The 12,192-nt window shown below is 43.2% G+C and overlaps 1 protein-coding gene across 1 annotated transcript in view; it reads right to left on the bottom strand.

The window, feature by feature from the left end:
• Positions 1-12,192, bottom strand: part of ADGRG4 (adhesion G protein-coupled receptor G4) — a 123,637-nt gene that overhangs the window by 46,444 nt on the left and 65,001 nt on the right. Inside the window, 5 exon segments of the mRNA XM_035005814.1 lie at positions 4,417-4,535; positions 6,261-6,393; positions 7,784-7,947; positions 9,866-9,926; positions 11,158-11,189. Of these exon segments, the coding sequence (XP_034861705.1) occupies positions 4,417-4,535; positions 6,261-6,393; positions 7,784-7,947; positions 9,866-9,926; positions 11,158-11,189 (509 nt within the window).

Here is a 12,192-nt window from a genome sequence, read left to right as displayed (position 1 = left end):
TTCACCGCCCCACCATCTCCCAAGCTCTTGCCCCATAGGACAGATATTTTTTTCACAGAGAAGGGTGGGAGAAAGCCTCAAAGACTGGCAATACTCTGCCCCTGCCAAGGGGATGGACTATAATGGGATCAGACTATGGAGCAATTTATGCCCCGGGGTTTTGTCAAAAACAACAGAGCCATCAGCTAGCAATTAGGAGGCTAACAGCTGGGTGTCATACGGAGAGAGGCACACCATCCAGAAGCTCAGCAGGGAGATGGGAGAAAGAAACAGAGAGAACCTAGCTAGAACCACAGTCATCCCTGGTAGTCAGGGAGAATAGGTACAAGACCAAGGCTGCATCTTCTAAGGAGAAGAATCAGAAGATGTACACTGCAGGGACAACAGAGTTTACCGAACTAGTCTAGCTAATGGTATCTTTTACAGAAATAGAAAAAGCAATTCTAAAATTCATATGGAACCACACACACACACACACACACACACACACACACACACAAACCAAATAGCCAAATCAATCTTGAGAAAGACATCACACATCTTGATATCAAAATATAATACAAAGCTACAGTAATCAAAACAGCATGGTACTGGTATAAAGACAGACCTATAAACCAATGAAACAGGGACCCTGGGTGGCTCAGTCTGTTAAGCGGCTGCCTTCGGCTCAGGTCATGATCCCAGGGTCCTGGGATTGAGTCCCACATAGGGGGGACTGCTTCTTCCTCTGCCTGCCTCTCTCTCTGCTTGTGCTCTCTCTCTGTCTTAGATAAAAATAAAATCTTAAAAAAAAAAAAAGCAATGGAACAGAATAGAGAGCCCAGAAACAAATCCACACATATACCATCAACCGATCTTCAATAACAGTGCAAAGAACACACAATGGAAAAAGGATAATCTCGTCCATAAATGGTGTTGGGAAAACTGAAAATTCACATGCAAAAGAATGAAATTGGCCCTCCTGTTACACCTTACACAAAACTCAACTCAAAATTATTCAAGACTTAAATGCAAGACCTGAAAATCAAAAACTCTTAGAAGAGAACATAACGGAAAATCTTCATGACATTGATCTTGGCAACGATTTCATGGATACAACACCAAAAGCCCAGGCGACAGAAACAAAAATAAACAAGTGGGACTCCATCAAATAAAAAGTTTCTCACAACAAGGGAGATTATCAATCAATCAACAGAGTGAAAAGACAACTTACTGAATGGGAGAAAATATTTGCAAACCATATATTTGATAAGGAGTTAATCTCCAAAATATACAAAGAATTTTTTTTTTAAAGATTTTATTTATTTATCTGAGAGAGAGAGAATGAGAGACAGAGAGCATGAGAGGGAGGAAGGTCAGAGGGAGAAGCAGACTCCCTGCCGAGCAGGGAGCCCGATGCGGGACTCGATCCCAGGACTCCAGGATCATGACCTGAGCCGAAGGCAGTCGCTTAACCAACTGAGCCACCCAGGCGCCCTACAAAGAATTTTTATAACTCATGGGGCACCTGGCTGGCTCAGTCAGTATAGCAGACAACTCTCGATCTCTGGGTCGTGAGTTCAAGCCCCACATTGGGCATGGAGCCTACTTAAAAAAATTTTTTTAAGAATTTCTCTTACTCAAAAAAAAAAAAAATTTCTTACTCAAGAGTGAACAAACAGGTAACCTGATTTAAAAATGAACTAAGGACTCAAATAGACATTTCTCAGAAGACATAAAAAAGACCAACAGATATATGAAAAGGTACTCAACACCAGTAATCATGATGGCTATTATCAGAAATCAAGAGGTAACAAAGTGTTGTCAAGGGTGTGGAGAAAATGGTACCCTGGTACACTGTGGGTGGGAATGTAAATTGGTGCAGCCATTGTGGAAGACAAATTAAAAATAGAACTACTGTATGATCCAGCAGTCTCACTTGTGTATGTATATCCAAAGGAACTAAAATCACTATCTCAAAGAGATATCTGCACGCACAAGTTCATTACATTATTCAATAGTCAAGATACGGAAATAACGTAAGTGTCCATCTAGAGATAAAGAAAACGTCACACACATACATACACACTGGAATATTATTCACTTTCAAAAAAAAAGGAAATCCTGCCATTTGCAACAACATGGATAAACCTGGAGAACATTATGCTAAGTGAAATAAGCCAGACACAGAAAGACAAATACTGCATGATCTCACTTATATGGGGAATCTAACATAGTGGAACTCACAAAAGCACAGAGAGGAATGGTGCTTGCGGGGGGCTGGGGAAGGGGAAACGGGGAGTTGCTCATCAACAGGCATAAAGTTTCAGTTAAGCAAGATGAATAAATTCTGGAGGTCAGCCATACAACATTGTACTTTAAAATTTTTTCAAGAGGATGGATCGCATGTTAAGTGTTCTTACTAGAATAAAATAAAATTAAAAGAAGAAAGTAGATTGGAGGTTTCCAGGGGCTGTGGGGAGCGGGGGAATGAGAGTGCCTGCTAATGTGTATGGGGCTTCTCTTTGGAGAGATCAAAATGTTCTGGAATTAGTGGTGACTGTTGCACAATCTAGTGAACATACTAAAAACCATGGAATTATACCCAGTAAATGGGTAAAATGTTATGATATGTGAATAGCTTCATAAGAAACTTTTTAAACCACAACGAGATATCAATTTCTGCTTATCACATCACCAAAGATCCAAAAGTCTGATAGCGTGCTGTGTTGATGGAGGTACCCCGAGACAGGTGCTTTCCTGCCTTGCAAGTGGGAGTATGAACTATTGCCAGCAAGCATTACAGAGAGCATTTTGACACCATCAAAAGTATGACTGACCCGGCAATTCTACTTTTAGGAATTTATGCTTCAAGTATATCCCACTTACACAAAATGACATATGTACAGAATCCATTACAGCAGTTTTGTAAAAATAAAATGTTATTAACAACTTAAATGCCCACCCACAGGAAATAGGGTAAAGAAATAAATTGTGGCATGTCCATGCAGTATAATATAATGCAGTGATAAAAAGCATGAGGAAGCTCTTCATATACTAAAAGGATAATTTCTGCAATATGTTGTTAAAAGAAAAAAGCAAGGTGCAGAGCAGCATGGATAGCACGCTCCACTTTGTGTACTAAGAGGGAGGGAGACTATACATGTATATGCATATGTATATATATATGTATGGTGTGTGTGTATGTAAATTTCCGCATAGATACATGAAATACCTCTGTGGGTATTTATTGAATGGCTGGGGTGAGCAGTGGGAAGATGTTTCACTGTATTTCCTTTTTGTTTTTGCAATATTGAACTATGTGAAGAATTACCTATTAAAACTGTTCTGGTTTTTGGGTTTTTTTTAAAGATTTTATTCATTTATTTGACAGAGAGAGACACAGCGAGAGAGGGAACACAAGTAGGGGGAGTGGGAGAGGGAGAAGCAGGCTTCCCACTGAGCAGGGAGCCCGATGCGGGGCTCGATCCCAGGACCCCGGGATCATGACCTGAGCCGAAGGCAGACGCTTAACCGACTGAGCCACCCAGGTGCCCCAAAACTGTTTTGGTTTTTTTTAAGATTTTTAAAATTTATTTATTTATTTGAGAGAGAGAGAGTAGGAGAGTGGCTGAGGGAGAGGGAGAGAACCTCCAGCAGACTCCAAGCTGAACGCAGAGCCCGACACAGGGCTCGATCCCACAACCCTGAGATCATGACTTGAGCCAAAACCAACAGTCAGATGCTCAACTGCCTGCACCACCGAGGCGCCCCAAAACTGTTTTTGTAAATATTTATTTATTTATTATTTGAAAGGGAGCGAGCAGGTGGAGGGGCAGTGGGAGAGGCAGACAGAGAATCTAAAGCAGACTCCCCACTGAGCGTGGAGCCAGACTTGGGCTTGATCTCATGACCCTGAGATCATGACCTGAGCCGAAACCAAGAGTCAGACTTTTAACTAACTGCCCCCCCCAGACACCCCCCCATTAAAACTGTTTTAAAATGAAAAATAATGGGACACCTGGGTGGCCCAGTGGGTTAAGCCTCTGCCTTCAGCTTAGGTCATGATCCCAGGGTCCTGGGATCGAGCCCCAAGTCAGGCTCCCCACTGAGTGGGGAGCCTGCTTCTCTCTCTCCCTCTGCCATTTCCCCTGCTCGTTCTCTCTCTCTCTCAAATAAATCAATAAAATCTTAAAAAAATAAAATGAAATGAAAAATAATAATTAGCCAAAAATTATAAAATAAAAAACACTGACGGTCCCAACTTAGCATGCCCCACTCCCACCTCTACCAACATTAACTCCTTAGTTTCCGAAATTGGATCACTGTAAGGTAGATTTTCCTACGTGAGGCTTGCCTGTACCCTCTCATCTCAGGTCAAGCAGACGAACTAACCAAGGTTCCATTATGTCATTAATGTGTACAGAACAGTCTTACCATCACTGATAGTAATGTTAGCAAGATCCATGATCTTATCAGGAAGTCCCTGAAGCAGTTTGCATTGTTTCAACTTTGGTTTTTCCCACTGAGATTTGCCAGCGTGGATACTGATTGAGCTGAAAAAGAGAGGAGGGAGGGACAAAAAGCTTTCTTATTGGAGGATGAGGCCAGAAAAGTCTTAGAGCAAACAAAGAAGGAACACGGTGTGGCTCTGGCATGCCTCCCCTCTGCCCACTCCCAGCCTCTGGGCTGAGATAGCAAAGGTGAGAGCCCCGTGGATGAATACTTGGCTCTTGGGGAACAAGGGAATGTAGGGTCCCCATGCAGGAGGTGTAAAAAGGCACGAGAGTCTGAGGTGAAGCCTGGCAATGCTCAGCGGAGGGAGAGTCGAGGCGGAGATGTTGCCCCTCTGGACATGGCTGCTTACCCTCACTTTCCCTTCTTACCCCCACTTTAAGAGGAAATTCCTGGTAGAATGCGGTCCCTAGCTCTGCACATCATTTCCTGAAGGCAATGAGCATAGCACCCTTTGTAGCTCATCGGCCTTCATCATCCACCCTCCCCTATGCCTCATCCAATTCAATCCAGTTCATTTCAAATGAGCTCGCACATTGATTGAGCACCCAGGACTGCTGAGAGGTGGCGCAGACAAGTAGGCGGGGTCCGGTCCCTGGAGGAGCTGGTTGTAACTTGGTGGTTCGAGTCTGTACATGTAACTACATCTATGAGGCAAGACATGAGATGAAAAACTGTACCAACAAAACTGAATCTACCAAACCACCGAGCAAGGAGAACTTATTTGCAACTTTTGAGCCGAGCCGGACGCTGAAAGGACAGAGATGGAGAAAGCCCCCCACCCCCACCCCGAAGCAGGGCGAATAGCACAGGCAGAGAACTAGACACAGGGAGGCACCCATTGGAGCCCACAATAGCAAATGGCCCTTTTTGGCCGGCAGACATGGTAAAAAGGGTGCCTGTGGGTCTTGAGCACCGTGTTTAGGAGTTTAGACTTAATACCCGAGGCAATGTGGAACCAGAATGGGGGAAGGCGAGGAGACTGCTCTAATAGTAGACAAGGGATGATAGTAAGGGTCTGCACTGGGGTTGTGGTGGTGGGGATGGAAAGGAAAGGGTACATACGAGCTTTGATTGTGATGACAAAACCAACATGATTTGCTGACTGATTAGATGTACAAAGAGAGTAGGACCCAGTCCAAGATGTTGCCTTCCAACAGAGAGCTTTTAAGCCTCTGTCAAACAAAACCTGCTGCCCTTCTGGTCTGCCTCCTTAAGTTAATGGCATAAACCATTAACAGCAGAGAGTCAGAGAAGAGGGACTGATGATTTAAAGAAGGAAAATGATAAGGCAACAATAGAAGGGTGATTTAGTAAATTATTATGGCCCATCAACGAGGTAGCTTCTGAGGCAATTTTTCAAAATGGTCATTAAGAAGAAGAACATAAAACATGGAAAATGTTTGATCAACTATTGAGTGAAAAGGTAAATCACATTATTGAGATGAGGACAGTGATTACCATGACATAAAACTACATAAAACTTAAAGGCACACAGGGAACAAGAAGATGAAAAATACGCCAACCTAAAAGCAGCAGTGGTGGGATTATGGGTGACTTTTTCTCCTTTGTCTTCTTGAACATTTTTCTAGAATGCTCTTATGTTGCCTGTGCATGCTTACGTAGATCCGAAGGATGAAAGAAGGCAGGACAGGGTAGAGGGGATGGGGGTGGGAGGACTGCTCAGTCAAATGACGGAAGCATGGCCCCAATTAAGAGGATCTTTGAGTCTCTGAACCGACAATTAGAACTTGGCCAATGCGTACCAGATCCTAGTAGCATTTCCATGCCTGTTTTTTATGCACCTAGCTTGGGCTGTCTCAGTAGGGTTGGTTAAGAGCCACTTACAGGTCCCTTTGTATTTAGAGACTGTTTCCTGGGCTTTGCACCTTCCTGGCTCTGTGGAGAAAACGTATGCATTTGAAGGGGTAAAAGGCACTTACAAGTGTCATGAAAATCCATTTTGTTATTATGGTAATCATTATTACCCTATACGTAAACACCAGCAAATAAAAACTTTTTCTACCAGGCCATTTAAATCAGGCTTCACTGAAAATACATGAAATGCTTTTTTTTTTTTTTTTTTTTTTAATAAGCCTCCCGGGAAAAACTCACACTTAATCCTTTTCATTAAAAGCACAAGTTGACAGGACAGTTTTGTTTTTGTTTTTTGGTCTTGGTTTTAAAAAAATGTTACATTTGCATTGAAAAAAGTTCAAGCCATACACAAAAAAATCAGAAGTCCTCACCTGCCAAGTGCCCTCCTTCTGAGGTACCCCCAACTGTCAGTGACAGGAAACCAAAGGCTGACTTCTCCTTCTGGATGGTTCCTCCCTTCCTAACGGACTCTGGGGTGGATTTGATTTTAGTAAACTCAGTGTATCTGCCATCGCCAGGATGAGACACGGGAGCTCTGCTCTGCTGGTGGTACCAAGGTCAAGGTTTTGCCACCAAGTGTGGTCACGTTAAGGGAGAAGTGACCTGGGCTGAGTGTGTGTGATTAGTTCCTGGTTTCTACTGAGCACCCACTGGGTTTGTGACCCGGATTCCGGAAATCTTCCCTTCACATGTGGGCAGAGCGGCTGGGAGAAGCGGAGAGCCGGGAGAATCCCAGCTTCCTCTGAGGACAGCCATGAGCGCCATTTGCACAGTGGGATCTGCCTGTGGCTTCTACACTTCTCTGCCTCCCATTTCACTGTCGCTTGCAATCACAGCCTGCCCTCTGCTACCTGATCAGTTCGTTGCCAGGGACTGTGTGTTCTAAATCCTCCGCGTGGTATCTGGCTTAGCCCGATGTTTTCAGTGCAGTCCACTGGCAGCCATGGCAAGGACATGGAGTGGTGGTCCAATAGCCTTTCTCTTTACCATTAAAGGAAAGAGATGCCCTTGAGAGAAATTCTGGACTGTTCCCAGATCACTTTCCCAGATGAATAGCCTGGCTATATCAATCAATAAATTAGCAAGCATCTATTGGGCAGTTATTGTGTGGAATGAGGAAGCTCCCCAGGCCTCTGGGTATTTATGCAAGAGAGACAGTCCTCCCACTCCGCTGACGGATTGGCCACTGCTGATATCCAGAGCTGGTCCATGGTCTCTGGTAACCCCTCTGTGTTTTTCATAAGCTCTTACGGGTGGAAATGTTGTCAGGGCAAGTGAGCGCTGAGGATGTGAAAAGGAACATGAAGACAACTCCTCTCCCCCCAGAACTCAGGATGTCTGACTGTGCGTGCATTATGAGCTCTCTAATAGGGGGAGTGAATGTGTATGGAATACCCCTCCCCCCAATTACCTAGTTTTTTCACCGCAACGTGTTCAGATTTTACTATTAACGTCAGTTGACCTTTGGTGAAGTTTCCATGGGTGAGGTTGCCATGTATTTTACTTTTGATCCTGCTAATCAATTCGGTGGCTGCTAAGGAAGAGCTGGCCTTTAGGATGGTCTGACAAACATAGCTAAAAAGCAGAGCAAGAAAGAATGCTGTTGCAGTTATGTCAACAGAGCGCAACCTGCCCGTGGTGCTGAAATTCTACACAGATGACTTAATTGGGAGTCCATAAATAACAAACATTTTACATCTATCAACGGGCAAATCTTTTTTTTTTTAAAGATTTTATTTATTTATTTGAGAGAGAGAATGACATAGAGATAGCATGAGAGGGGGGAGGGTCAGAGGGAGAAGCAGACTCCCTGCTCAGCAGGGAGCCTGATGTGGGACTCGATCCCGGGACTCCAAGATCATGACCTGAGCCGAAGGCAGTTGCTTAACCAACTGAGCCACCCAGGCGCCCTCAACGGGCAAATCTTAAGAAATGATGGGAGACAGCATATTGGAATCTTCTGATAAATTTTCTCATATGCAAAACAAACAACTCAAAACCCATTTTCAAAAGAACAGTCAGCAACAGTTGCATTATATGAAAATCAACTAAGGGTGCCTGGGTGGCTCAGTCGGTTAAGCAGTTAAGCATCCGACTCTTGGTTTTGGCTCTGGTCATGATCTCAGGGTTGCAGGATCAATCCCTGACTCTCTGTGCACTCAGTGAGGAGTCTGCTCAATCCCTCTGCTCCTCCCCCTCAAATAAATAAATAAATCTTTAAAAAATAAAATAAAATAAAAAAACTAGCCATGCGTTCTCTAGGAGCTTGTACAAATTAATAGAGAAGATGGAGTACTCAGGATTTATTCCTTCAGAGAAAACCTTTTATCCTTCTGGTCTCCAATTTATCCATCATTACTGCAAGAAGGCAAATGGCACATGCTCAATTAGTCTCTAAAGATGTGTTCTGCAGAAGGCCTATTTCTATAATAGAAGAATAATGGAGATAATGGTAGTGATAGTAGCTAACATTTGTAGCCTCATGAGTAGAGCTATTATGGTCCCCATTCCACAGATGAGGGAGCTGAGACTTAGCCAAGGTCACAAATACCTAGTACATCCCTAGAGTATTCTGTCCACTAAAAGATATGTTACGAAAGAATAGGGCTGTCCTTGACCTCAACCGCTGGAGCAAGGTCCTCAGACATTCTCATTTTCTCTGCTATTCCATTACAGAGCATCTGTAAGCTTAGGGGCACCTGGGTGGTTCAGTTGGTTAAACGGCTGACTGGCTCAGCTTGTGATCCTGGGATCGAGCCCCGCGGCCAGCTCCCCGTGAGCAGGGAGTCTGCTTCTCCCTCTCCCTCTGCCCCTCTTCCCCTGTTCATGCTCTCTTGCTCTGGTATTCCAGTTAGATGTGCCTGTGTTAACTCAAACTTTCTCTTTGTCCACTCTAAGCCATGCCTCCTCCTCCACAGATCCACAGTCGGTGGAGTCCCTGCTCGCCCTCCCCTTCCACGTGGAGCCCATCTCTTCTCAGCTCTCATTTTGCCAATCTAAAGAGGACTCCTCTTTTTTTAAACGTCTCCCTTTGCTGCGGCAGACTCTTTACTCTTAGCACCCTGAACATGTCAGTGACCTTCCCATGAGCCTCTCTGAGTTGCATCAAGCAGTGTTCCAGAAGGGGCTGGACCATGTGTCTGAACAGGACCAAGGCAGCTTTCCATGTTGCTTTTCCACTTCCCTGCTCAGTATTTCCTGGACTTTTTTGGCGACAACAAACACTTTATTCCCCCATCCCCAAATTATGACCACTTTGGACCCCATTTTCTCTTCACTACAAAGAAGCAGGAGGCAGGCTGCTAGGCTGCACCATGACCAACCGAAACAACTTATTTCATGAAGGCAAGAGCCCAATTACAGCATCTGTAAAATAACCACCTGGTACTTTGATCTCCTTCTGACAACTCTGACCAACAGGCTCCAAATACAGAATTAAATGGAAGGAAAATCAGAACTAAATGTACCAGCTATGAATAAACTCAGCTCCTACCTGGACGGTACATGGGAAATTGTAGCCATTCCTTGCCCTTCTCTCTGTTCCAAAATAATGCAAAACAAAAGTACATCATCACTGAAATCTTTAAACAAACGTCACATTTGAGCACAGGGCTTATTGTCAACAACAGCAATCATAATTATGCTTTACATTTATGTAACTTGTTGCCATTTGCAAATCACCCTCAAAAACGTCAACGCAACTAGTCCTCACCTCACCCCTGTAGTGTGGGCAATGCAGGGATTATCACCCCATTTCCTAGACGAGGAAGCTAAGTCTCAGAGAAGTTAAATGATCTGCCCAGTATCACACAGCTGACAAGTCACAGAACTGGGAGCAGAATCTGAGGCTTCTGGATCTGGACCCTAACGGGGTGATGACAATAGTAAACACTATCGAGCATTTACTAATCATCCTATTCCATCTTTCTAACAGCCCTATGAGGAAGGGTAATATTGTCATCCCCATTCTACAGATGAGGAAACTGAGGCACAGAGAGTCATTAGGTTGCCCAAAGTCTCCCAGCCAGGAAGTGGAAGAACAGGGATTCTAACGCAGGCAGCCTGATTCTGGGGACCACATTGTCACCAAAAGGCTTTTTATACCTATTATTTGAGAGGAATTTTACTTGTGTCATGTTATCTATAATGTATTAAATTAAGAAATTCAGACTCAGCTCTACAGAAAGCATTTTAAATGATGGCAGATAATTTGGAAGGCACTGTAGGCTTGATTGTACTTTGGTATAATCAAAATATTTCTCTCATGTTTAAATACCTTACAAGGTCTGTGCTTACTGATCTTTTCAGAGTCTAACATGGTAATGCTTGGAGGCACTGGAATAAGGACTGAGTATTGGGGCAAGGATGATGGGAGATAATTTTATCACACCCTGATTTCAAATCTATACAGGTAAAGGGTGGATTTATTATGTGACTGCCAGTCTTGCAAAAACTGTGTCATTCTTGGAAGAACCAGGCTTCTTTCCAAGACGTCTACAACCAAGAAATTCCATTTGCCATTTACAACCAAGTCACTCCACACTTCCATAGCCCACAAAATGTGCCTCCAAAAAACTGCCCCACAGGGACTTGAGAAAAGCAGAGGATGGTTTTCTTACTGGGTTCTTGTGCAGATGCCAAAAAAAAATGTAATTTGATCCTCAATGACCACAGTTGAGCTTTGCCTGGTGTATGCTTGGGTAGAAGCACTATTTTACTTACATTTACTCAGGTATTGGAGGAGTCACAAGTAGATTCATTTTGAAAAATTACTTACTACAGTTTGGTCCATGGTTATTTCCCCCTCAGAAGAGTCTCTGTATCAAAAGCATAAACAAATTTATATATATATATGTATATATGTATATACATATATATATATGAAATATGGTGCCCAATACATTAGGACAAAAGCTCAGGAGAAAGACAACTGTGAGGCAGAATAGTAGAATCCCCCAGTTTGGAATTCAAATACTAGGGCTCTAAGGAGACACTTCAAAAGCCTGATTATTATCTATGTACCAAAATGGTGGTAAGTCTTTGACTGAGCAGCCCCACTTCCAGGAATCTATCCCATAATAGTACAGCAAGGGTGCATACAAACATATGTACAAGAGTGAAAATAACTGAAATGTCCATCACTAGGTAATTGGATAAATACACCTTGGCACACCCATGCAAAAGAATCCTATGCAGTCATTAAAATGAATAAGCTAAATCGTACATATTGGCCTGAAAAGATGTACATGGTGTATTTTAGAGGAAAGAACCAGAGTTCTTGGAGAGGGTGGGGAAAGGCGGGTCTTCTCTTTGTCTTTGGCTCCTTGAGACTACTCAATGCCTGCCTGCAGCAATGCAATCACCTCTCCAAATTCGTGCCCCAGGCAAGTCTTAGACTGGTCAGCATTTCTCACTTTAAACACTTCAAGTTCCTTTTGGAATTTCTAACTCCTGAAAGTGCATTATTGGAAAATAAAGGGTCTTATATCTTCACCATTGGCCATCCCTAGCCTTTCATCCCTTTAAGGCGTGATTTTTCCCCCCCAAAGTCACAGAATCATAGCATTTTAAAACTAAGAGGGGCATTAAGGGTAACTGGATCCAATTCCACCATTTCCCCAATTTATTTCCTTCTGTTTTGTTCTCCCATTGGCTTTACACCCTACAGTGATGATAGAATTTCTTTGTTATTCCAAAGAGAACCTACACTCAGAAGGGAAGATGCAACTCAAAATGCAGTTCCTAAATCTCAGACAGAACAAAGAAAGAAAGAAAGGAAGAAAGAAAGAAAGAAAGAAAGAAAGAAAGAAAGAAAGAAAG

Source organism: Mirounga leonina, unplaced genomic scaffold (genome assembly GCF_011800145.1).
Source record: "Mirounga leonina isolate KUSES-001 unplaced genomic scaffold, KU_Mleo_1.0 Mir_101664, whole genome shotgun sequence".
In the NCBI taxonomy this organism is placed as follows: domain Eukaryota; kingdom Metazoa; phylum Chordata; class Mammalia; order Carnivora; family Phocidae; genus Mirounga; species Mirounga leonina.
This window is presented reverse-complemented; position numbering and strand designations above follow the sequence as displayed.